At 42.9% G+C, this 25,819-nt stretch overlaps 1 protein-coding gene across 1 annotated transcript; it reads left to right on the top strand.

The window, feature by feature from the left end:
• The first annotated feature begins 2,727 nt into the window (after window positions 1-2,727).
• On the top strand, window positions 2,728-23,584 carry LOC120561362 (trichohyalin-like). Its single transcript, XM_039804453.1, is given in 12 exon segments — window positions 2,728-2,853; window positions 9,707-9,843; window positions 9,934-10,119; window positions 14,953-15,124; window positions 15,231-15,410; window positions 15,521-15,643; window positions 15,798-15,922; window positions 16,017-16,047; window positions 16,128-16,215; window positions 16,757-16,826; window positions 16,919-18,055; window positions 18,057-23,584. Coding segments are annotated over 11 exon segments (7,509 nt in total). The 5' UTR covers window positions 2,728-2,853; window positions 9,707-9,708; the 3' UTR covers window positions 23,319-23,584.
• The last annotated feature ends 2,235 nt before the right edge of the window (window positions 23,585-25,819 follow it).

Below are 25,819 nucleotides of genomic sequence, written 5' to 3'. Positions count from 1 at the left end.
TGCATTGGTATTAACAGGAAATACCTGTAATCTGTAACATTCGCAGATAGTGCTGTAATATCATTATTTCCTCCCAGAATGCATTGCCATTTACAGTATGATCCTGTATAACTTTAAACAAATGAGATACTGTGAGATCTTAGCTGTAAATGTACATCAAAGGTTTACAGTGATCATGTAGTTCTTTTTCACCCTAAAGAGTTAAAAACATATACCATGAAACAGGTAGGCTATACCTTTCTCAAAAAAGAAAGTTATGAACTCAGTTCAAGATGTAAACAAAAATCATGACTTTCCCCTGTGACATCCTGATAGTTCTCACAATCAAACATACGTGCATTTTAAGTGCATAAGGAAGTTGGAATACATTTATTATTTACAGATAGGAGACAGGAGAATTATTTTACAAAGTGAATACCATCTGCTGAGACTTCACAGTCTATGAGCTGGCTGTGAAGAAGAAACTTCACAACATGTTGCATTGATTACATGAATAACTTTCACAAAGTAAGTTCTATGAATGAATTGAATTACCACACAGTCTCTTCTACTACATTTACCTGACAGCTGGTTCACAGTTTATTTTCTCACCTACCTCTAGTGGTATTTTGGCAATGCATGATTTCAATAATAAAAGTTAAAGTACAATAAAATAACCAACGCAGCCAGGACAGCTGCAATAGAGCTTTTACATTGTGGTATTGCTTTTTTTTATTTTTTTATTTTAAGATTATATCTTTTTGGGCATTTATGGCCTTTATTGACAGGACAGCTTGAAGACAGGAAAGGGGAGAGACAGGGGGAACGGCATGCAGCAAAGGGCCGCGGGCCAGATTTGAACCTGCGGCCGCTGCCAGGGACTGAGCCTACATGGGCCGCATGCTCTACTGGGGGAAGTAGAGGTCGCCCCGTGGTATTGCTTCTTTTTAACTAAAGGACTTTTTCCATCACATGTCAAATGTCATAGCTGAGAGGAATCGGTCAACGTAAATGTTAGTGTGGTCTGTAAGAAGAGTTTCAGACTCTGGGCTCGGGACGTTGTGGAACAGATTGAGAACATCGTTAAAGCAGTGTCCAAGTATGAGCCAGTTCAAAAAGCAGTACAAAAATATGGTTTTACAAAATACAGGGAGGAGGAATGCTTTGGATATATCACAGATGTATTTGTTTACTTACATTATTTATTTTTTATGATCCATACATACATAGGTACAATGTCTTTACCTTGTGGTGTGTTTAACGTGTTAAATATAATATATACTATTCATGATTATTTTAGTAGTGGAAAAGGGGGTAGCAGATTAAATAAGCTTTTGCTTTTTCCTATTCCTTTTCGGACATACAATGTTTGTTTTTTGTTTCTGTGTTTTGTTCTTTTAGTTTTTTTATATGTATATACCATGTGGTTCTCATTTTAGTACAATGCTAAAGTCTTGGGTCTCTTGGGAAAATAAAGCTGTTGATCAGGTAAAAAGGACATGACAGCATTTGTGGAATGTAACTTTGTATATATATATATATATATATATATATATATATATATATATATATATATATATATATATTCAAGTACAACGCTGTGTTCCTTTTTACTCCCACCCTGCTACATTTCAGAGGAAAATATTTAACTTGTTACTCCACTACATTCAAATAACAGTTATACTTTTGTATATTGAGATATTGAGATTTGATTTCCACCACAAGGCAAGGCAAGGCAGCTTTACACATTTCAGCAACAGGGCAATTCAAAGTGCTTTACATAAAAACGATTAAAAAATTTAAAACAGATAAAATACGAGAATAAAAGTTACAGTGCAGTATAAGAAATTAAACATTAAAGAGCAGTTAAAAACAGTTCAAAATATAAAAGCAGATAAAATAGGAAATTTTAGGCTGCTAGTATGGGACAATGTATAAACCGTTGCTCTATAGGCCTACACGTAATATCCACCTGCAATCCTCGCCGTTCCCAGAACGGGCCGGTCCCACCAGTCTTCCTCTTTAATTCTCTGTAAATGCTTATATAGATTATCGTAGCTATAGTTTCAACAATGCAACTTCAGTATAAGAAATGAACAATTATTTAAAAAAAGGCAACATGAATGAAAGTAATCAGTGGTAGTAGTTTACTATGTGTTACTTACGCTGCATGGCGCTGTTTTAGATAATTAGCTCTTTAAATCCCACTGCTCAGTGACTTCCACGACCCTGAGGAAAGATCTTTTAGAAAATGACACTGAATAGAAAAACTAGTGAAATGATAATGTAATGTAATTCGAGAATTAAAGAGATTATAACAGATCACCACAATCATATATGATTGTGGTGATTTGTCTTTTAAATTATGTCTTTTTAATTGATTAAAACCCCATTCTGTATGACATCACATGTTTATTCATTAGCCTATTTGCTTTATTTGCTTGACTTTTTACAATTAATATATAATGAAATATTCAAATCGGCCCCCATGTTTCATTATGGCTGCACCAATATTCCAGAAGTTGCGCGCATCATTTGATGCCCATTCACCAGATGTTCAGCCTGTCACATCTGTAAACGCTGGGATCTCCTGTAAGAATTAAAACAATGTAATAATCACCTTATAAAGCTGTCCAACTTTGAAGATGCTGTTGTGACAAACTGCTCTCAGTGATTTTAGGATTATTCGGGGTTACATCGGATTATGGTTGAGTTATATAAAGCGGCTGCACGGGATTGGTTGCCTGAGCCGAGCATGCGCAGAGTGTCGCAGCTAACCACATCAGAAACCAATCCATAAACGTGTTTACGGAATTTAAATTAAACAACAGCGAGAGTTTTCAAGGAAAGAGAAGCTTCCTGTGAAGAGTACAGGTGAGTGTGTTCCCGCGGTTCGGTTCGGCTCCGCTCGGCTCGGCTTGGCCCGGCTCGGCTTGGCTCGGCGTGTGTGTGTTTGTGTGTCTGTGTCTGTGTGTGTATGAGAGTGGTCCTTGTCTTGTTCCCTGTGCACTTGGAATTAGGAGACAGAAACAAGGATGGCCGGCCCGCGGCATCTGCTGAAGCGAAAGCGGGCAGCATAAGTCTCTCCCGCCGCCAGTTGATCCCGGGCTTCGCCGGCCTCACTGCGAGCCCTGGAGCCGCTGCTGCTCGCAGCCCGCTGGAGGCGAAGCACTCAACGCAACTAGGTCGCTTTTTATTGGGAACAAAATGTTCTATATTCAAACATCCTATCCGAACATGAGGCTGCTGCTTTATACCTTTGTAAACGAGCACAAAGCCGTCTATAAACTCTGTCTGAACAAGAAGAGACAGTCTTGGTTTTGGTTGGTTGGTTGGATGCTGCATTTATTTGGGTTGTTTTGTCCACACCAAGACCTCAAATCTATTGAAATTATTAGTGACATTTGTAATTGTTTTTAATTGTTATAAAGAAAAATGTAGGCTAACATAGCCCACTTTGAGGGTTGAACGGTCAGTGATCAGTTTGCATGTGTGAAATCAGTTTAAAAGTAATTTTTAATGTTTGCTGCTGCTGCTGCTGGAGGCTTCATCACTTGCAATATGCTTGCAGAGCGCACACACACACACACACACACACACACACACACACACACCTCCCCCAGTCTCAACTACCTTAACTTTGGAACTTTTTGTTCCCTTCTCTCTCTCTCAGCAGCTTCTTGCTGCTTCTCCTTTGTCTTGTGTTAATTTTAAACTGCCCTCTTTTTTCCCCCAGTTAAGTTCCATTTAAGTCAGCTTTGCATGTTTGCAATATGCATATTAAAAAAGAATAAGCCACACAGTTATCTGAACATCATGTACTGAAGTGTCTGTGTCTTTCTGTCCCGCTCTGTCTGTCAAAGATAACAAGAGTAAGCCCACCTTTATTTCTTCAGTTCTGTGTTAGTTCTCAGCAGAACGTGCGAGTTGTAGTCTGGATGTTAAAGACCAACAGTTCAGACCTAGTCCTGGATTCGCTGTTAAAGGTGGCCAATATAATCTCAGGAATAATAACTTGCATTAGACTGGCATACGTTACAATCATGATCCTAAATCATCATGTCCCTTACTCTGAAAAGATCTGTGATATCGCTGATTTTAATGCCTCAATCCCCACATCTTTCCAGGCCTACTGGACCCCCTCCCTACACATTCAGTCAAGGTGAAACCGTCCTCTTAACATTTGATATATCTTAGAGTTGCATAGCGAATAAATGAGCGGGCATGGCACCGTGTTGTACATGCCACATGGACACCAACCTGTTCAAGCCAGTGGCTCTGTTTTGACCATATACATCAATGTCAATATTGCGGCGTTATTGTTGGGTTGACTATTGGTGCTTTCATAAAATATTACACAATTAGATTTTAGATAAATAATCATCAGTAATGTTTATATAATGACTAAGTGGGTAAAGGCAAATAGTCTGGTAAGTTCAGAAAATGACATCACTTTACTATAATGCAGCCTTTAACATCAGGAAAAGACTTGGAAAACACTTGTAATATTACAATATCCAAAATTTAAGATGATATCTAGCCTCATATATCAGTGTTGATATAATATCAATATGTTGCCTAGCCATAGTGAGGGGGGGTGGGGGCGTGGGCTTGAGTGATTAGTATGGATGTGATCTACACTTGTGTGTCTCGCATTTCGTCGTCTGTAAAAGTCAGCCATGGCGAAACATGCACATGCTGTTGCACAACGCTGTTGTTACCATGTTTCCATGAAAAACATTGATGTTGCAGTCCATAATACATTTATGAGCTGGGATTTTCAGCCAAAGTTAATCTTTTTTGTTTGCTAAAGATTGTACATTGGCGAGGAAAATGCTAATATTGCTGCTAATAACTGCTCAGGAAAAGCGCTAGGATGTCTGCGTACCTGGACTGGCAAGACTCCCAGAACACATTACCCGACATTAAGGAATAGCGTAACTTCACTAGCCAGTCAGAAGCAGAGTATGAGGGCGTGCCCTGACAGTACCTAGGTAAGGACTACTAGCCAGTCAGAAGCAGAGTATGAGGGCGTGCCCTGACAGTACCTAGGTAAGGACTACTAGCCAGTCAGAAGCAGAGTATGAGGGCGGTGCCCTGACAGTACCTAGGTAAGGACTACTAGCCAGTCAGAAGCAGAGTATGAGGGCGTGCCCTGACAGTACCTAGGTAAGGACTACTAGCCAGTCAGAAGCAGAGTATGAGGGCGTGCCCTGACAGTACCTAGGTAAGGACTACTAGCCAGTCAGAAGCAGAGTATGAGGGTGTGCCCTGACAGTACCTAGGTAAGGACTACTAGCAGGTCAGAAGCAGAGTATGAGGGCGTGCCCTGACAGTAGCTAGGTAAGGACTACTAGCCAGTCAGAAGCAGAGTATGAGGGCTTGCCCTGACAGTAGCTAGGTAAGGACTACTAGCCAGTCAGAAGCAGAGTATGAGGGTGTGCCCTGACAGTACCTAGGTAAGGACTACTAGCCAGTCAGAAGCAGAGTATGAGGGTGTGCCCTGACAGTACCTAGGTAAGGACTACTAGCCAGTCAGAAGCAGAGTATGAGGGCTTGCCCTGACAGTAGCTAGGTAAGGACTACTAGCCAGTCAGAAGCAGAGTATGAGGGTGTGCCCTGACAGTACCTAGGTAAGGACTACTAGCCAGTCAGAAGCAGAGTATGAGGGTGTGCCCTGACAGTACCTAGGTAAGGACTACTAGCCAGTCAGAAGCAGAGTATGAGGGCGTGCCACGCTAGCAGCTAGGCGAGCATTATAACGTGTGTTACAAAGTGACCACGTTTGTCTCTGAAGTAAAGGCTGGACTACAATAGAGCTGTTTGGAGCAGTTTGTGAACAGTGTTTTCTGTTGGAGATGGTAAGTCCCTTTGGGGTGGACTTTCGGCTTTTTCACTTTGTAAACCTCTAACGTGCACAAAAAGATATATAACACAATAGAGGAAAGGGAAAAAGCCCAAAAGCATAATATGAGCACTTTAATTGCCTGTGCATTCACTGATGTATTTGCATTTTTGTCAGCTCTGACATTTGCCGCACTCTGGTCGGTAACCCTACCTCACTTGTGTGAGAGAGGTAAAGTGACAGTAGAGAGCAGAGACTGCTTATTTAAAAAAAAAAAAATAAAAAAAATGACATTTAGGCTGCTTTGCCTGGCCATAAGGAAACAGCACATTACTTAAATTGTGAGTCTGAATACACAGTTGCTGATCAAATATATAACTTTTTACCTGGTCAATACAAATAGTGCTTGTGTGTTTTGAGTGTCTGAGCTCCTTTCTCTCTCTGGCTCGCTCAATATTCCCCACACTGGCTGTTAGATAGTTAGATACTCCCCTTTCCGTGGGAGTTTAATCACCTTATGATTGCTATTTCAGTGTTAACAAAAAAGACAGAGAGGAGGGAGGGAGAGCCTGTATGAGGCTGAGACTGAACTAAAATGAAACCGCACCTTGTAGTTTATGTAATTATTATGTAAGCATTTATCAGCAATACAGTTAAAATAAGGGGAATGTGAAAAAGTGTGTTCCAGGTCGATTTAGGTGTGCGCCCCTACATTTTCATGCCTGTGCCCCTAAAATCTTCAGTTAGGGGCTATAGGGCTCCTAGATAATAAAAAGTTAGTCTGGAGCCCTGTTGGTCCAGCCTCATACTAAGATTATACCTTGTCTTGTTATTAATGTGTTGTGTAGGTTAGTAGAGCTGCAGAGAGAGCAGGCCTGAAGTGTCTGGTTTATGGGTGCTTTTGTGGAATTGTCTACTCCCTGGCCTGAGGCCCGCTTTCATTAGAGCATGCATCCATACACACATACACACACACGCACACACACAAACCCTCTCACAAAAGACAGTCTGGACTTTTTGCTAGGCTGCTGATGCTCAGTGACAGTGTTAGTGTGTGTGTTTGTGTGTGTGTGTGTGTGTGTGTGTGTGTGTGTGTGTGTGTGTGTGTGTGTGTGTGTGTGTGTGTGTGTGTGTGTGTGTGTGTGTGTGTGTGTGTGTGAGTGAGACATAGTGGGATAGTGGACAGTATGATAGCATACATCACGGATGTGGTCTGTGTTGGATTTTTATTAAATAAATGGAGTGATTGTGGTCCAAATGTGTAAAATGAATGAATCACAGCTGATTGGATATCCCTGCTGCAGAGAGTAGCAGGTCATTTGCTCTCTGTCCTGTCATCTCTCTCACACGTTCTCTATTGAACTGTATACGCACAGTAAACAATCGATTTGATTGGATCAATGTAGTGAAGCTATTTCTGTATTAACTGGATTAGCTGTGCCCCTCAGTAAAAACACCAATGCTCTGTGAAGATTATTATTCATTCTCATTCATTTAAAGAAATTGTTAATTGGTCCAGATAGAACCATCTGTCAGTCTGGGTATACATCCTACAAGCAGCTGGATATGAAATTACGTATCTGTAATAATTACAGATTCATGTAAACACGCACAGACAGAGCAGTGTGCCTTTAAATGCCTTTTATCAGAATACAGCAATTAGAATCTGCTTAGAAAAATACTAAAAATATTGGATAGGATAGAACAACACAATTTCACTTGTTTTTAAGAACAGGCAGCCAAATGACAGTATACACCCGGTGCCCTCCTTCTAGCCCCGCCCCTGACAGGGTTATAGTCCACATGCTGAGGAAACTGGTCCTGCAGGTAGCTCAAACTGTTCCACCAGTGTGTGTGTGCATTGTGGGCATTGTGTTACAAGTTGTGTAAGTCTACAAGTTAATGTCCCAGCTAAATTAAATTCCAATAGAAGTTCCTTTTATATACTGTCGTTCTCCAACCCAATACTAACATGTTCAGCACTCTCAAACGAGTGTCTGAACAAGAAAGTTGAGCAAGACACAGAGTGAAGGTTTGAACAGCCTGTGTTCATGTATAAGCTTGTGTGAGCAGACAGCTGCTGAAGCCTTGTGAATGAGCATGTGTGTGTGCAGAAGCTCCTGTTTGACCCCCGCCCCCCCGAACTCCACCCTGCAGGCCCTGAAGCTAAAGGTATCAGCTGTTTGCTTCCTACTGCAACCTCCTGCTAGTTTTACATACCCCTCCACTACTCAGCAGTAATGGATACAAAGTTTGTGTGGGGGGTGGAGAGGAAGTGTAGCTGGTTCCGTGTTTGCTTTTTATATTATTGAGTGTAGCATGAGTAGTGGTTAGAGTAGACGTTAGAGGTGTTTTATTGGAATCAAAAAGCCAGACAGCTGGTAATCTGAACTAATTAAAAGGGTAATTGGACTATTTATATAATGCTTTTCTACTGTACTGGACAAATCACTTTACAATGTGCAATTTAGCTATGTACAACTCGCCCCTCATTCACACACACACACACGCACGCACACACACACACACACACACACACACACACACACACACACACACACACACATGTTCATGCACCACATGGCGGAGCGTCCATTCAAGGCGTCCTTGGAGTGACTGGCTCATGGACAGGAGGAGCTGGGGATCGAACCGCCAGCTTTTCTTATCTCCATCTACTACCTAAACCCTACTCAATGTATTTCATTTCACAAAAAACTATTTAACAACTTGCTGATGCAGGTTTTAGGATAGGTTGGTTATGAAAGTCATAGTTTGACATATTAGCCATGTTAGCTTCAGGTGCTCATCAATCCAGTTCTGCCTGTGTACTCTAGTAATTATAATTAAAGTAAGAATAAACTAAAGCTTGCCACTTATAAAGCTAACTTTATAAAGTAACTTTCACAGCATATTAGTCTCAACAGAGATCACTAAGGATTAACTGGGATTTGTTGTGGCAGGTGGATTGGATCAGGTTACGCGGGTTAAGTTTAAGTCTAGAACCCTCCATAGACACTCTGAGGTGAAGTGAACAGCCTGTTTGGCTGTTTGGTGTAGAGACGTGCTGGGACTGGGGGGGGGGGCTGTGGTTTGATCTGCGCTGGGTATTTCCGTGGAGATCTATGTCGGTGATGGTTTGTTAGTTTGGCCTTTTTGCATCATTTTACTCTAAAAGTAAGGAACAAAGTGTGACGTTTCTGAAATGATAAGAAAAGAATCAATCAGTGGGGACTTAATAATAGTTAATCATTTACCAATAAGCCTGGGGTTCGATCACTCGTTTCTAGAAAAGGGCTGCAGATAATCTGGACCACAATCTACCAATGGACCAAAAAACCTCTACTTAATTAATTAATTCAATTAATAAAGCCATTAGTTACAACTTCTAACAGCACTTCGTAAAGGGAGCCTTATATTAGAGAGTGGTACCCTCTTATTGGCTGACATGTGGGAAACCAATTGGATTATGTCCAGGTGTGATTCTCTTCTCTCTTTGCATGCAGGAGTGGCAAAAAAACACTACACACAAGTTATTTCACTACAGATCTAGTTGCATCTTGCTTGTATTAGAAACACCCAAACAACGTCCCATTTTCAGGCTGAATACGTCAGAAGGTCTGCCTTAGCACTTGCAGGTCTGTGCAGTTGCTTCCAGAAGCATTTACTTTGCACCCCTTAGGAAATGAAGAGATGTTACAGACTAATACGCATTAGTGAACAGGCTTCATTCAATATGTATTTGACTCTAGGTGATATAAAAAGGAAGAATTCCATTGTCACTGTTTGAATAATGTTTGAGAGATGAGAACTTGAGCTTTTAGGTGCCAACAGTAATGGCTGATGTTTGTTGTACCCACTGTCTGTCTACTGTGTGTTGTGTAGGGATGAAGTTCCCTGTGGATCTCCTGGCTGATGTTAGCCACACAGAACTGGAGCGGCTGGCCCACACCTACATGAACAACCTTCTTTACAGCAACCCGGATGCTCCTGAACACCTCACCCTCCCTGACTCCACCCAGGTAAACCCTCCTGACTGGACCAGTGTGTGTTCGCTCAGTAATGGCCATATCAGCACTGATGATGACGACTATGCTTCTGTCTGTCCTCAGGTCACCATCAACATTTGCAGTGTGGGCTTCGTCCCTCTGTATGGATCCAGTGATAAGCAGAAGGTCCTGGCCCTCTTCTCTCCCACTGAGCCGCTAACTGCTGTGGCTCTGTACCTGCTGGACCAGTGGTGGCCCGTGGATGACATCCTCAAGACAGCAGACCCTGCTCGGGATGGAGCGGTGGAGGTACGAGGACATCAAACTCACTCATTAATCAGGGTTTCTGCAGGTTTCAACAAGTCAAATTTAAGACTTTTTAAGACCTTTATGAATGAAATGTAAGACCTATATCACGACATGAAAGTACAACAAAATGCAGAGTCACAAAAGTACTTGCAAAGTTAATAAACTTATTATAATTGAATAAAAGCGACACAGAGAAATAATAATCTGTAAATATACAGCAAATTAAATTAGGAAGAGAAAAAGAAAGAACTACACCACAGAATAAAAAAAAATTTCAGTGAGCATTAGAGGCGTCACGTGGACGTAGAAAAATTAAGACCTGTTTAAATTAATTTAAGACCTAGAACACAATACTTCAGCGAATTTAAACCTTTTTTTGTAACACTTTACTTGAAGGTCGCTACATAAGAGTGACATGACACTGTCATGAACACACTATCTCTAACGCTAACTCTAACTTGTCATGACAAAAACCGAATGACACTTACTAAAAAAAGCGTTATGTCATAAACGTTTATGACTTGTTTATAATGTTTATGACACGTTCATGACAGTGTCATGTCACTCTTATGTAGATACCTTCAAGTAAAGTTTGTTTACTTCTGCAGTAGTCTCACATAGCCAGCTCTATCTCCACAGCGCTGTGGAGTAAGGTACACCACAGATGCATTCTGGGATAGGAGCAAAAAAAACGCTCTGGGTTGTTTTTTGTTGCATTTCTTTAAACCAATCCCAACGGTCTTGGGCGGCGCTAAGCTCCAGACGCAGCCACGCTGTCTCTGCTAAATAGTCTCAGGAAGGAACTTGTTCTGGTGGAACATTTTCACCCCGCAAAAACAAACACCACATCCAATATTAAATGAAGTTAACTGTTGACACAGTACAGTAAGGTGAGCTATTTAAATTAGCTGATACATGGTGAAACCTCATTGGCTCTTACCAGTGTATCTCCGTGTGTACTTCGTCCACAGCAACCCCACCAATCAGTCCCAAAACCTCCCAGTTAGAGAGGAAATGTCCTAATCATATTCTTTATAAATCTTTACAATCATTCCCTGAAAGAACCAATAAGGTCTGCCTTGTTGCACCATCCACACCTTCTTTAAAACTTGATATGTTCAGGGTGTAGCTCGCTAGCTTGAAGTTAGTTGTTTCCCGAAGAGAACGGAGTTTAAGAACGGCGACACACAGAGAGAGGAAGGAGAGGGACATCCGTCCCCCGGATGTGAGGCAATTATCCTGAAAATGTACTTCTGTTGATCCAGACTACTTGTGCAGCACACTGGTAGAAGTTCACAGCACTGACGTATTCATGGTGTCATCAGTCTTATGCTGATTGCAGATTTTTGTTGTGGCCCACAGAGTTTGACACTTAAATGGTAGCTGAATCCTGGTGCAGTCCAGAAAAGCTACAGTATCTTAGGTCAACATGAAAATGGGTGTTCACTAGACTCTCTAAACTCTGGAGCAACACCATGTTGTCTGGCTTACTGGGTTTACAGTGCTGGGATAAAACCTGATGTCTTTCACATGCCTGATGTCCCTCCCCTTCCACCATCTATTTTAGATCTTAGCGCTGCCCAGGATGGTTGTGATTGGTTTTAAGAACTTCAAACAATCCCAGAGAGTTTTTCCCTCTATCCCAGAATAGAAAAGTGTTGTATCCAGACCTTAGTCCAGCCCTGGCACAGTGCTGTGCAGTGGAGTGGACAGGTCTGGCTGTGCAAGACTACACCAAAATTGAAAGTCATCTGTTCCACACGCTATAGGTTCAATATGTGGTTGGCCAAATGTGTCACAGTAACAGAAGAGGATGCTGTGTTTTACAAGGGAGAAATAATGTGAAATATAAATACCATAAACAAAAAGTATATTTTAAAGGCTATAGTGATGGCTCAAGTGATGATGACGCAACGATTAACATTTTGAACGGTATTCTCAATGTGCTGATGAACCCCCCCATCCCCCCATTGTGTGAAAATACAACTTTTATTGAAGTGTGCAGATCTTTAAGAATAGGTTTCAATTTTTGAAAGTCTGTCTTACAGTTTTTCTCAATCGCTTTGGCACAACCTTCGAATGACTATTACACTTTGTCAAACTATATGACTATCTATTATGAACATTAGGTCAGTTGTTCACATGACTATTGCCATTTGTCATTGCTTTGGCACTGAGTAAGCCTTGAAATAGTTTGCATTCATTTGCTATTCACTTCAATTTTATTTATAGTATCAAATCATAACAAGAGTTATCTCAGGACACTTTACAGATAGAGTAGGTCTAGACTACACTCTATAATTTACAAAGACCCAACAATTCCAGTAATTCCCCCAAGAGCAAGCATTCAGTGTGACAGTTGTGATGAAAACTTCTTTTAGGGAGAAACCTGGGACAGACCCAGGCTCTTGGTAGGTGGTGTCTGATGGTGCCAGTTGGGGGTGTGATGAACAGTGGCAATAATAGTCACAATAAAGATAATGGAACAGTGACTAGAAATAGTAGTCGTAGTAGTTCATCGCATAGCAGAGCACTACAGGGTGTTACAGGATGTAGCAGGACGTAGCAGGGCACCGCAGATTGTAGCAGGGTGTAGCAGGGTGTAGCAGGGTGTAGCAGGGCGCGCAGCAGGACCACGGCGACAGCTGCAACCATGATTTTGGTGACACCCTAATCCAAGGAATCATGCTGGGCAAAAAAAAAAACACAAGGACTCCGGGGAATAAGGTCCCCAGAGCTAGGTTAGTAACAAGCATTTCTGGGACATGGATGCACACAGATGGAAAGAGAGAGGAGAGAGAAGCTCAGTGTGTCAAAGGAAGTCCCCCGGCAGTCTAAAACTATAACAGCATAACTAAGAGCTGCAGAGAAGCAGAGCTAGGGAGGGGGCGCGCCGTGACTTTGGCTACACACCCTCCCCCGCCGGTCTAGGCGAACGCTGCAACTCCTCACTCCCTAAATGTAAGCTTTCTATGAAGAGAAGCAGAGATAGTACAGTACAGGCCAAAAGTTTGGACACACCTTCTCATTCAAATGCGTTTCCTTTTATTTTCATGACTATTTACATTGTAGATTCTCACTGAAGGCATCAAAACTATGAATGAACACATATGGAATTATGTACTTGACAAAAAAGTGTGAAATAACTGAAAACATGTCTTATATTTCTTATTCTTCAAAGTAGCCACCCTTTGCTTTTTTATTAATAAGGGAAACAATTCCACTAATTAACCCTGATAAGCACACCTGTGAAGGTAAAACCATTTCAGGTGACTACCTCATGAAGCTCATTGAGAGAACACCAAGGGTTTGCAGTGCTATCAAAAAAAGCAAAGGGTGGCTACTTTGAAGAATCTAAAATATAAGACATGTTTTCAGTTATTTCACACTTTTTTGTTAAGTACATAATTCCATATGTGTTCATTCATAGTTTTGATGCCTTCAGTGAGAATCTACAATGTAAATAGTCATGAAAATAAAGAAACACATTGAATGAGAAGGTGTGTCCAAACTTTTGGCCTGTACTGTGTGTGTATATCAGGTACATAATAGGTATGTGGTATTGTTGTAGAAGTTGTCAGATGAATAGACGTAGGGTATACGGGGAACAATACAATTTCAGCATATTTTGTTTTTTCTTGCACATTTTGTGGAGTATTTTTTGATAATTTTGCTGTGGTATATCTTTTTTTCTGTACAAGCTTTCTTTGTGTATTTGTGGTTGGCTGGTGTATACATAACATGAGTGTAGTGTACAAGTATAGTGTATGCCATGGCTGACATCAGTACTTTTCAGATGCCTAAATATACAATGTTAGCAACTGGACAATATTACAGAGGGTAACTATCATACTTTTAGAGTCATCTGACAAGATGTTTTTGCATTTTGACTGTCTTGGTCCAAGCAATGATAAAGTAACCTTTGGTTTTGATGACAAGGATTTATTCATTGATGGATTTATTTACATTTGAAACAGGAGTTAATTCTTTTGATTGAGTAATCACCTTTTGCAGGTCACATAGAGTGATGTGCTGAATGTACCACGTGGTGTGAGGATTGTACTTCATGTTTTGAAAGTTGTACGTTTGTTTCAGTAAATGTGCCAAAGCCATTGAGAAAAACTGTAAGACACTCCTCACATGTTAGTTGAGTTATTGACTGCTATTATTGTTCCTCCTGACCAAACTAGCTGTGAAGGAATCCCCACAGTCCTTGTTCTAATATGAGGCTTCAGCAGTCTGATACTTGACTAATCAACTCGGTATCTTCCAGTTACTTACTTTTTAGTGCAAAAGGACATCTTTGTGTTTCCACAGAAAGTGTTTCCTTGCTAGGCTGCAGGAAGGTATAAATACTGCTTTATGTTGAGGCAAAACACAGGCAGTGAAGCTAAACCTGACTGCCAGGATGAAGACACACACTTGGTTCACCGGCTGAACTTTACAATTTACAATTTTGGCACAGATGGAAGAAAGTGGATGTTGTCCCCCAGCTGTGATCTCTGTGTGAACAGGAGGCATGATTACAGAGTAGACACTCTTACATGTGATTGTATTAAACCGTAATCCATCCTTTTATACTCATGATGAGCACGAAATGGGAATCTTTAATGTGTTGTTGATAACAGAGGGCACTTCTGTGTGTTTCAGTGCTAAATGAAAGATCTTGTTATAAATGAAGCAGAAACATTGTTTGAATAAACCTTGAAAGAGAACACATTCAAACGTGGCAGGGTGCCATTATATGAAGAATACAGTGTTTTTTTGTGTGTGTGTGTGTGTGTGTGTGTGTGTGTGTGTGTGTGTGTGTGTGTGTGTATGTGTGTGTCTCAGGTGGAGACAGTAGGAGAGAGAATAGTTCTGTACATCCTTAACCGTGTGGTCTATAGAGCCAGAGAGATGAGCTCTGAAGAGCTGCCCTTCCTCTGCCACGGAGAAAAAGATCACGCCAAAATCCTCTGGAGTAACGGAGAGGCTGTGGGCTTCTACTCAGTCAAACCCTCAGGTAATAGTTTATTTATGTGATTTATAAGACCTGGTTTAGCCTGTGTGTGAGAACTGATATCGGTCCATTCCTTTCTGACATGATGTGCTTTGTGTTTCCCTTGTAGGCAGCTTTTCTAATTCGTTTGCCACCAGAAGCTATCAGCTCCCTGTGATGGACTCCATCTTTGTGAGGAGATGTCAGCGTGGGAAAGGCTTTGGCCTGCAGATGCTGGAGGACTTTGTGCTCAGTTTCAAAGAGGACTGTCTGGGGTTGAGGTACCCCCTCACAAAATCCATGTATAAAGGTAGAAGAATCTACCCTGCAGCAAGAACACCTTATCCATATGAACCAATGGTATGTTCTTCCTGTCAGCTGTGTAAACAGGATATGACTTACTCTCCTGTTTGTTCCCAGTGTGTGAGAAGTACCTGAGGCAGTTCCCAGGAGACACAGACCTGCTGTGGGAGGTGGAGAGCGTCGGTGGGCCCAACCAGAGGACCAACATGGCCAGCAAGATCCAGGCCATGGATCACAGCGGTACAAACAGACAGAGACTGCACTGTAGCCTTAAAACCCCCACCCGGGACAGCATATCCCAAAAGATTTGACAGCACAAAGATAGTATAAGCTGACAAATGGTTGTTTTAGTGTACTCATCTAAGCATTGTGCATGTCTTCCTGTGTCCCTCAGCAGTATCCAGGAGTCTGTCCTTCACAGAGGAATCACTTGTGATTACTGAGATGACTGAGAAGGATGTGGTCATCACCACTCAAATAAAAGAAGCTGAATCCATCGAATGCACAGTTGAAATCGTGGTACATTATTATTATTACTTCTTCAAAGTTGAGAAACATGAATTTGAGAAACAAAGAATTGTGTGAAAATGATCCCTGTGGTTTTGCTTTGCAGGAGGAAGTGACAGTCCTGAGCACTACCAAAGGTGAGCACTTCATCATTCTATGTTGTAAACTTTCCCTTAGATTGAATATTAATGTAATAATGCACTTTGTGACATTGTAGCAGGTTCAGAGGCTGAAGTTCCACTCACAGCCCGGGGCCGGAGCAGTGGCTCAAAACGAAGGAAGACTGCAGAGGAAAAGGTTATCAGGTCTGTATGAATTCAACTATGTCACTCCTGAAAACAGCATGAATGCATTTATATCAGGAAGTTAAGAATTTCCATTTTAGATGCTTGGAGTATGACCTCTGCATTCAGATAGCGTGAGATCTGTAGGCCATCATGGTCCACTGTGACTCTTCCTCAGATGGTTCAAAGTAGAAGGAAGCTATTGTTTTTGAAAATATTATTTTTCTGCTGCATAATCACATTTCCAGGGGTTTGGGATGCTTGAAAACTCACAACAATTGACACATTAGTCAGACCTGGGTTAGGGCAAGGCCAGCGGGCTCTATAGCGCCCCCCTAACGCACATCACGGTTCTAATCAAGTTTCTATGATGTTCACAAATTTGGTGGGAGCATTGCTCTCATCTTGAGGAACATACTGTATATAATTTTTTCTGCCTGACATGATATCAGCCATCTTGGAGTTTGCATGTTCATTTTCATTAAATTGTGTGTTGTCACACCATCAGATCCTTCCACTATATAAAGCTTGAAATGAACACCTGATATCTAACATCTTTCAGAATCGAGGACATTGAAGCAGAAACCCCCAGAGAGGAGCAGGAGAATGTCTCTGAGTCGATGCAGACTAAGGTTTGTATATGCAAACTGGTATTTGCATGTTTGTCTACATGACCAGGACACAGCAACGTGTTCATGATTCACTTCACTGTGTTCGTTTTCAGGCTGTCAGTGTGGCTCCTGAAGAACAGGGACAGGATGTAGTTGACACTGCAGCCACCAAGTCGGAACAACCAGATGCTGTCCTGAAGCCACAAGACCCTGAAACAGCTGATGTGACATCAGCTGCTACGACTGAGGAGGCACCAGCGGAAGCCGACGCCCCCCAGGATCTGAACAACACCGCCCGGGACTCACAGATCACAGTTGAGAATGTGGCATCAGAATTGGAGGAAGAGTGTCCGGAGGAAGACACTGCAGTGCCGGCAGTCTCTAAAGAAGTGTTGGAGTTACACACAGAAGCAGAAACGCTGGATAAAGTGGGGGAGGAAACTCAGATCACTGATGAAAAGTGGGAAGAAAGAGTTCCACAACACGAGGTAAGTCTGTCACCACGTGAAACATCAGAGAATGGCGAAGCAGGAATAACAGGAGGAACAACTGTCCAGCGTAAAACCCCCAGACGGAGATATACACGCCACAGCAAGCCGGAGGAGGGGGTGAAGGAGGAAACTGCAGCCCAGGACGGAGGGATAAGTTTGAGAAGAAGAACGGTCATGAACACACCCACACCCAAACGCAAATACACCAGACGCTGCCAGAAAGTCTGTGAAGACTCAGAGGAAGAGGTGGAAGAGGTGGCAGAGGAGAATGACGTTTCGGCTGAAGGAGTGGAGGAGTTAGCTGAAACTGGAGAAGGAGTAAAAGAGGATGCAGTTGAGCTGGAGGAATTAAGAGAAGAAAAGCAACAGCTGGAAGATGAACAACAACTGACAAATGAAGAGAAGACGGAGAAACAACCAGAGGCGGAGGGGACTGCACTGACAGAGGAAGAGGAGGGTGAACATGTAACGCATGGATCTGAGAGAGAAAAAGAAGCTGACCTGGGAGCAGGAGCTTCCACTGGGGGAGAGCAAGCACATGAACAAGAGGAGGTCGCTGACAGGCCAGAAAAAGAGATATCCACCGAGGAACTAAGCGCTGTGGAAGAAGAGACGATTCCAAAGGCAGAGGAAGCAGCAGGGGACGTTATAGCTTCAACTGAGGGGAACGGGGAGGAGAGCAAGGACGAGACGGAGCCTGTCTCGGTGATGGAAGCAGCAGAGGAGGGAGAGGCCGTCAGTGTCTCTGCTGCTGCAGATGACAGCTGTCAGAGACACTGCTGCTGATGTAGAAACAGCAGTCAGAGACACTGCTGCTGATGCAGAAACAGCTGTCAGAGACACTGCTGCTGATGTAGAAACAGCAGTCAGAGACACTGCTGATGTAGAAACAGCTGGCAGAGACACTGCTGCTGATGTAGAAACAGCAGTCAGAGACACTGCTGATGCAGAAACAGCTGGCAGAGACACTGCTGCTGATGTAGAAACAGCTGGCAGAGACACTGCTGATGCAGAAACAGCTGTCAGAGACACTGCTAATGCAGAAACAGCAGTCAGAGACACTGCTGCTGATGTAGAAACAGCTGGCAGAGACACTGCTGCTGTAGAAACAGCTGGCAGAGACACTGCTGCTGATGTAGAAACAGCTGTCAGAGACACTGCTGCTGATGTAGAAACAGCTGTCAGAGACACTGCTGATGTAGAAACAGCAGTCAGAGACACTGCTGATGCAGAAACAGCTGTCAGAGACACTGCTGCTGATGTAGAAACAGCTGTCAGAGACACTGCTGATGCAGAAACAGCAGTCAGAGACACTGCTGCTGATGTAGAAACAGCAGTCAGAGACACTGCTGATGCAGAATCAGCTGTCAGAGACACTGCTGATGCAGAAACAGCTGGCAGAGACAGTGCTGCTGATGCAGAAACAGCTGGCAGAGACAGTGCTGCTGATGTAGAAACAGCTGGCAGAGACACTGTTGCTGCTGCTGCAGAAACTGCCGTCAGACAGGCTGAAGAGCCTCAGGAAAAGGAATCTGGCTCTGAAACCTCCAAGCTCCAGAAAGCCACCGTCATCCTAGTGGACATCAAAACAAGCTGCCATTATCTCAGTGTGAAGAAGGCAGACGAAACATCTGCTGATGCACAGAGTGCTGCTGCAGAAAAGCAACAGGAAGAGGAGGATGGAGGGAAGCAGGAAGACATTACAGACCTATGTGTAGAGGTGAGTGCCGAGGCCCAGACTGCCGAGAAGGAAAAGCTTCAAGAAGACAACTCTGAAAAAGAGAAAGAATCTGTGGAGGAAAAAAGTGAAGCAGAGGAAGCACTGGTTCCTGAAACAAGAGACAACACAGGTGAGGGTGTTAGTGAAGAAGCAGCAAGAGGCACTGATGAGGTGGAGGCTGTGGCAATCACACCGGAGGAGAAGCAGTCTGCAAATGGAGAGCCAGAGGACGCTGACCAGAGTCCCCCAGCAGCCGAAGTGGACGAGACGGACAAGGCGATGAGCTTGGAGGAGGAGGAAGCGCCAGTTGTTGAGACCAGAGCTCTGAGACGTAGAACAAAAACTAGCACAGCCACACCGAGACGCAAAACAAGAAGCAGAAAGCAAGTGGATGCACATGAAGCAGAAGAAGAACCAGCAGTGACTGCAAGAACACTGAGAGGTGGGAGGACATCTGCATCGCACACACCTAAAGGCAAATCCAGGAGAGGCCGCAAACACATCCAGGAAGAAGAGCGAAAGGGAGAAGAGGAAACGGGAGCAGAGGAGGAAGAGGCAGCAAAGGAAACAGCCGAAGAAAATACAGATATAGAGGGAGAGGAAAAGGAAAAGGTTGAGGAAGAGGTAGAGGCAATCGTTGAAGAAGTGGGAAAGGAAAAGGTTGAAGAAGAGGGAGAGGAAAAGGAAAAGGTTGAGGAAGCGGGAGAAGAAAAGGTGGAGGAAGAGGGAAAGGTTGGGGAAGAGGGAGAGGAAAAGGTGGAGGAAGAGATGGAGGCAAAGGTTGAAGAAGAGGGAAAGGAAAAGGTTGAGGAAAAGGTGGGGGGAGAGGAAAAGGAAAAGGTTGAGGAAGAGGGAAAGGTTGAGGAAGAGGGAGAGGAAAAGGTGGAGGAAGAGATAGAGGCAAAGGTTGAAGAAGAGGGAAAGGAAAAGGTTGAGGAAAAGGGAGAGGAAAAGGTGGAGGGAGAGGAAAAGGTTGAGGAAGAGGAAGAGGGAAAGGTTGAGGGAGAGGAAAAGGGAGAGGGAAAGGTTGAGGAAGCTGCCCCAGAAAGAGGGGAGGGTGTAGAGCCAGAAATCGATGCGGAGGAAGGGGAAGCTGTGGCAGAGCGAGGCCGAGATGCAGCGGAAGATCCGTCAGAAGGCGTATCCAGAGATGCAGACAGGGAGGAAGAGGCCTTAGGGGAAGAGTGTGGTGAGAGGAAAGCAGCCAAGGGGGGTGAGGAGGGGGAACTAGCACCAACCACTGTGACTAGATCTCTGAGGAGTGGTGGGAAGACGTCCAAGGCTCCAAAAAGCAGGTCCAGACGAAGCAAGAAGCAGCCAGCCAAAGAGGAAGAGGAGGAGGGACAGAGACAACTCCAGAACCAGAAAGAGGGACCAAAGGAATCAGCTGAGGAAGCAGAGGAAGAGGAAAAAACAGGGCTGGGGTCAGTCGAAGACCCCCCGACAGAAGGGGAGGAAGCTGTCACAGCAGAAACAGGAGAGCCGTCAGAAGGAACTCTGCCGGTGGCTGAAGAGGAAGCTGCAGAGGATTCAGTACAAGAAGGAGACACTGACACTTCATTACCCAAAGCCAGCGTGGACTCAGCTGTACTGCCACCGAGTGGAGAAGAGGGGCAACAGGCAGCCCAGCTCTCGGTAAGCCATACTGATGTCCAGGAAGAAGCTGCAGCTGCAGAGGAGGCTCTTCCTGCTGAGGCAGAGGAGGAGCAGAGAGAGGAAGCAGCTATTGCAGAGGAGGATGTTCCTGAGGGGACAGAAAACTCTGAGCTGGAGAAGGCGACAGGGGAAGAGGATAAAGTGGAAGCAGTCCCAACAGCAGACCCAGGGGAGGGCAGAGCTAATGAAGAGGAGGCTGAAGGTGTTAAGGATGAGGAGCAGGAAGCTACAGTCCCAGAAACCAGAGCACGCAGGAAGCAGGCAGGCCAAGCCACGCCCAGAAGTAGACTAACAAGAAGCAGACAGGAGAATGCTGAGGTAGGAAAGGACGCAGCTTCAGAAAGTCAGAAAGAGGAACCGACAGTCCGGGTTCTGAGGAGGGGGAGGAAGCTTATCCCTGTCACGCAAAGACGTACAACAAAAAGAACCCACCCAGATGAAGAGGAGGGAGGAGATGAATCTGCAGCAGGTGAGGCGAGAGAGGCAGAGGAAGAAGAGGAACAGCAGCAGATTGTTGATCAGGAGAAGGAAAAGAGACTTGATGAAAGGGATGCAACTGAACGAGTAGAAACTATGGACGCAGAAATGAGCCAAGACAAAGAGGAGACTGTGGCAGAGGAAGCTGTCTTACAACAAGATGCCTCAGAGCAGGGACAGGGCCACGGGACCGGGACAGTTGCAGATGTGGACACAGATGTTGGACAGCCTGCTGATGAGGGGAAGAGCTCGGATGTTCAAGAAGAAGTAGTCCCAACACAAGAGACAATGGAGGGGGAACAGTCAACCTCAGCAGTGATGGGAAGTCCCCAAGAGACCCTAGAGACAGCAGAGGACGACGAGGCAAAAGGTGTGTCTGAGGAGGAGGAAGCACCCGTTACTGAAAGAGGCAAAACCACCAACATACAAGAGGAAGAGGCAGCTGGAGAGAAAAGCACGGAAGCCGATGAACCAGTGGTAGGAACAAGAGTTCTGAGGAAGGGTCGGAGGTCTGCTGCTGCCACACCTCAGCGTAAACCCAAAAGAGTCCGCACACAGCCTCAGACAAAGGAAGAGCAAGAGGAAGTAGCTGCTCCTGCTGAAGAGACACAAGCAGAGGAAGCCAAAGCTGATGAGAAGGAAGACAACAGTGATGAGAAGACTGAAGAAAGAGATGGGGATGAAGCTGCACCAGAGCAGGAAGAAGAAGCTATAGAGCCAGAGGTTGAGATGGAAAAAGAAGACACGGTGGCAAAGGAAGAGGACCGGTCTGCTGTTTCTGAGCCATGTGAAGACAGACAGGGAGAGACGTCCGCTGGGGAAAGAGCTGAAGAGACACCAAATACAGATGAGGGAAAGGTTACTGACCAGGAAGAAGCAGAAAGTGTTGAAACAACAGTCCTGAGAAGCGGTAAAAAGACAGGGAGAGCCACAACCAGAAGCAAAACCACAAAAAGGCCAGAGGAAGAGGCAGCTGGAGAGAAAAGCACGGCAGACGGTGAACCAGCGGTAGAAACAAGAGTTCTGAGGAAGGGAAAAAGGTCTGCTGCTGCCACACCTCGGGGTAAATCCAAAAGAGTCCGCACACAGCCTCAGACAAAGGAAGAGGAAGAAGCTGCTCCTGCTGAAGAGACACAAGCAGAGGAAGCCAAAGCTGATGAGAAGGAAGACAACAGTGATGAGAAGACTGAAGAAAGAGATGGGGATGAAGCTGCAGCAGAGCAGGAAGATGAAGAGGCAGGGCAGGAACCACTTGAGGAGAAAGGGGAGGAAGCAGAGGAAGAAGGAAAGAGTATGGAAATGGACAAAGACAAAGAAGTGCGAGAGGAAGAGTCTGCTGTAGGAGATGCAGAGCAGATGAAGGAAGTATTGCCTGAAGAAGAGGACAAGAGTGCGGAAGCTGTGGAAGAGAGTTCACCAGCTGAGGTAGAAGAGACAACGTCAGCCGAGGAAGAGGAAACCACCGTCACAGAAGGATCCCCTGAAGTGGGAGGTGACAGTGGCGTCGCTGGAGAAGAGGATCTATCTGTGGCGGCAGAGGAAGAAGCTCCGGCTGTAACAACCAGAGCGCTGCGGAGCAAAACAAAAACTTCAGCCGCCACTCCATCACGGAGGTCCAGGAGAGGAGCAGTGCAGACGCAGCAGCAGGAAGAGGAAGATCCTGAGGAAGAAGAAGTGCACCAATCGACTGGTGACTCACCTCGAAGATCGGTGCGAAAAAAGCCCCGAGTGGATTACCGAGAAAACGATGATGAAGGAGAGCGAGGCGAGACGGAGGCCACAGCTGACCAGCAGGAAGAGGATGAAGAGGAGGACAGAGAGGACGAGAAAGCGAAACGTTCTGCAGAGCAGCCGGCAGAGAAGCTGGACAATCTGAGTTTAGTGTTAGACACAGATGAGGAGGGGGAGACAGCAGGGTTGAGTCCAGAGGACCAAGAAGAGGAGCAGAATATGTCAGAGGAAGAGGCGGAGCCTGTAGTGATTGGAAAGAGAGTTTTAAGAGGGAGGTCAGTTCCTTCAGTGATAATCACCCCCCAGGCTAAGTCCACACGCCGCAGTGCTAGAGTTCAGAAAGCGGAGGAGGAAGAAGAGAAGAGCCCGCGCTCCGCTCAGAAGAGAAGAGCTGAAGGAACACCAGCTCGCAGATCTCAGCGTTACAGCAGAGTTTAGGATGCTCTGAATGCTACGATCAACATCCACACAAAATACATGTAGTAGTGTGCAGTCACAGAACTGGGAAATGCAAAAGAAACAACACATGCTCATAGTCAATGTTTAATGCAAGCTTCGGCAGTGTGCAGGCAGGCTCACAGCGTACACTTACAAACACCTGTGTGTCCTCCATGTGGACTTAGAGCGAGACCCTTTGAAATGTTAGTTAGTGAACATGAACACACGTTTCAGCATGAACCATTAACCTGTGACAGAGCCCCCCCCCCCCCCCCCAAAAAAAAAAAAAAAAAAAAAACAAAACATTATATTTTATTAAAACGAAGGGAAAAAAAATGACATTACTTTTTATTATTTTTCCACAACAAACCACCACCTCCCCTTCCCTGCCCCCTGTTGCCCCTTTTTTTTCCCCCTTTTTCCCCCCCTTTTTACACAACACAAACAAACACAAACCAACAACCCAAAAAAAACAAAAAAAAAACAACCAAAAACAAAAAAACAAAAAAAAAACCACCAAAAACTAAACTTTTTTTTTTTTTTCTCCAAACAAAAATTTTTTTTTTCATTTAATATTTATCTTTTTTTTTTTTTTTTTTTTTTTACCTTTTTAGCTTCCCCTTTTTTTATTTTTTTTTTTTTAAAAAAAAAAAAAAAAAAAAAAAAAAAAAAAACAAAAAAAAAAAAAAAAACAAACAAAAAAAAAAAACAAAAAAAAAAAAAAAATTATTTTAAAATTTAATCACAAAATATTAAAATTTATTTTTTAATTATATATTTATTTTATATATATTTAAAATAAAAAAATAAAATTTAATTTTTTTTAGTAAAAAAAAAAATCAAAAAAATTTTTTTTATTTTTTAAAAAAAAAAAATAAAAAAAAAAAAAAAAAAAAAATATTTTTTTTATTTTAAAAAAAATTATAAAAAAAAATAAAAAAAAAAAAAAAAAAAACTAAACATAAAAAAAAACCAAAAAAAAAAAAAAAAAATTATAAAAAAAAATTTTTTTTTTTTTATATATACACACACCACACACCCATTTTTGCACAGAAAGAGACCCCTGATTATAAAGGCCCCCATTTGTCCCCCCCCCTTTCCAACTCCTTTTACCCCCGCGTTTAGTGGTTGGTGGGGTTTTTTTGTGGTTGCCCCCCCTTTTTTTTTTTTTTGTTTTTTTTTGTGCGCAATAAAAACGCTGTGTCTTTTTGTTTTTTTTTTTTTGTTTTTTGTTTTTTTTTTTTCTTACTTTTTTAGTTGTGTGGTTTTTTTTTTTTTTTTTTTTTATTTATTTACTTTTTTATGCCTTATCCCCCTTTTTCCCTCCGCTTACTCGCGTTTGACCATTTTTTTAAATCAAATTTTTAAAAAAAACAATAAAAAAAATATATTTTTTTCTCCATTATTTTTAATTATTTTAACATTTACCAACTATTAAATTTACACATAACTTTATATTTTTTACCACACCTTTATTACTTATTTCAATTTTTGTTTATAAACAGACAGAAGTAGTTTGATGTTTTGGCAACATTGTTATGCCTATAACAGCTGTTGAATTGAATATTATATATCACAAATAGACCCCCACTGTAATGGGCCACATGCATTAAGGTGCATGTATCACCATGCTGTAACAGAGGCTTAAAGCAGCAGGGAGGAACACACACACACACACACGATTGACTGAGCATTGAGCTTTTGTCAAGAGAAGGAAATCAAACAAGTCCTTCAGGTTCAGCACGACAGACACCGAGACTCCAGGGAGCATGCTGGCTCACAGCGAAGGCTGACCTCAGGTTTACTGATCTTGGCTTTCCGTCAGCTCAGGGTTAACATTTCACGGTCTTCATGGCCGTGGTGGTTCTGAACTATTGTTAAACCATTACAGAACGACTCCGTACTCTTGTCGCTGGCTGGTGACAGCAAACGGAGCCGAAACGCAGAGAAGAAGACCTGGTTTGTAAAATAGGCTAATCTGAAATATTGTTTTCACTGAACACCCATGAGAGAAACCACTCAGGCACTCAGCACAGATACACATTTTTCAGTCTGGAAATGGGTTTATTCTGCTGCTGGGACAGTACTGCAGAATGCAGAGCACAGAATACACTGAAGCGCAGTTACATTACCTCCCAGTTTATTCTCATTTCCAGTACTGAACTTAATTTAACACTAACCAACTTCGAAAGCAAGCAAGTTCCTCATTACCTAGGAAAACTAAACTTTAAAAGCCAAAACAGTACACGTTTCCACAAACCAAAAACCTTTTTATCCATTTATAGATTATACAAATACTATAACTAATGTTATATATATATATATTATATATATATATATATATATATATATATATATATATATATATATATATATATATATATATATATATATATATATATATATATATATATATATATATATATATATATATATATATATATAGACAACTTCACTACTAACAAAGATCTATCCACAGTTAAAGTTCTTCTGAATCTTTG

This window comes from Perca fluviatilis, chromosome 6, assembly GCF_010015445.1.
Source record: "Perca fluviatilis chromosome 6, GENO_Pfluv_1.0, whole genome shotgun sequence".
Classification (NCBI taxonomy): Eukaryota; Metazoa; Chordata; class Actinopteri; order Perciformes; family Percidae; genus Perca; species Perca fluviatilis.
Note: the sequence above shows the minus strand (reverse complement) of the source record. Positions and strands in the feature narration are given on the sequence as shown.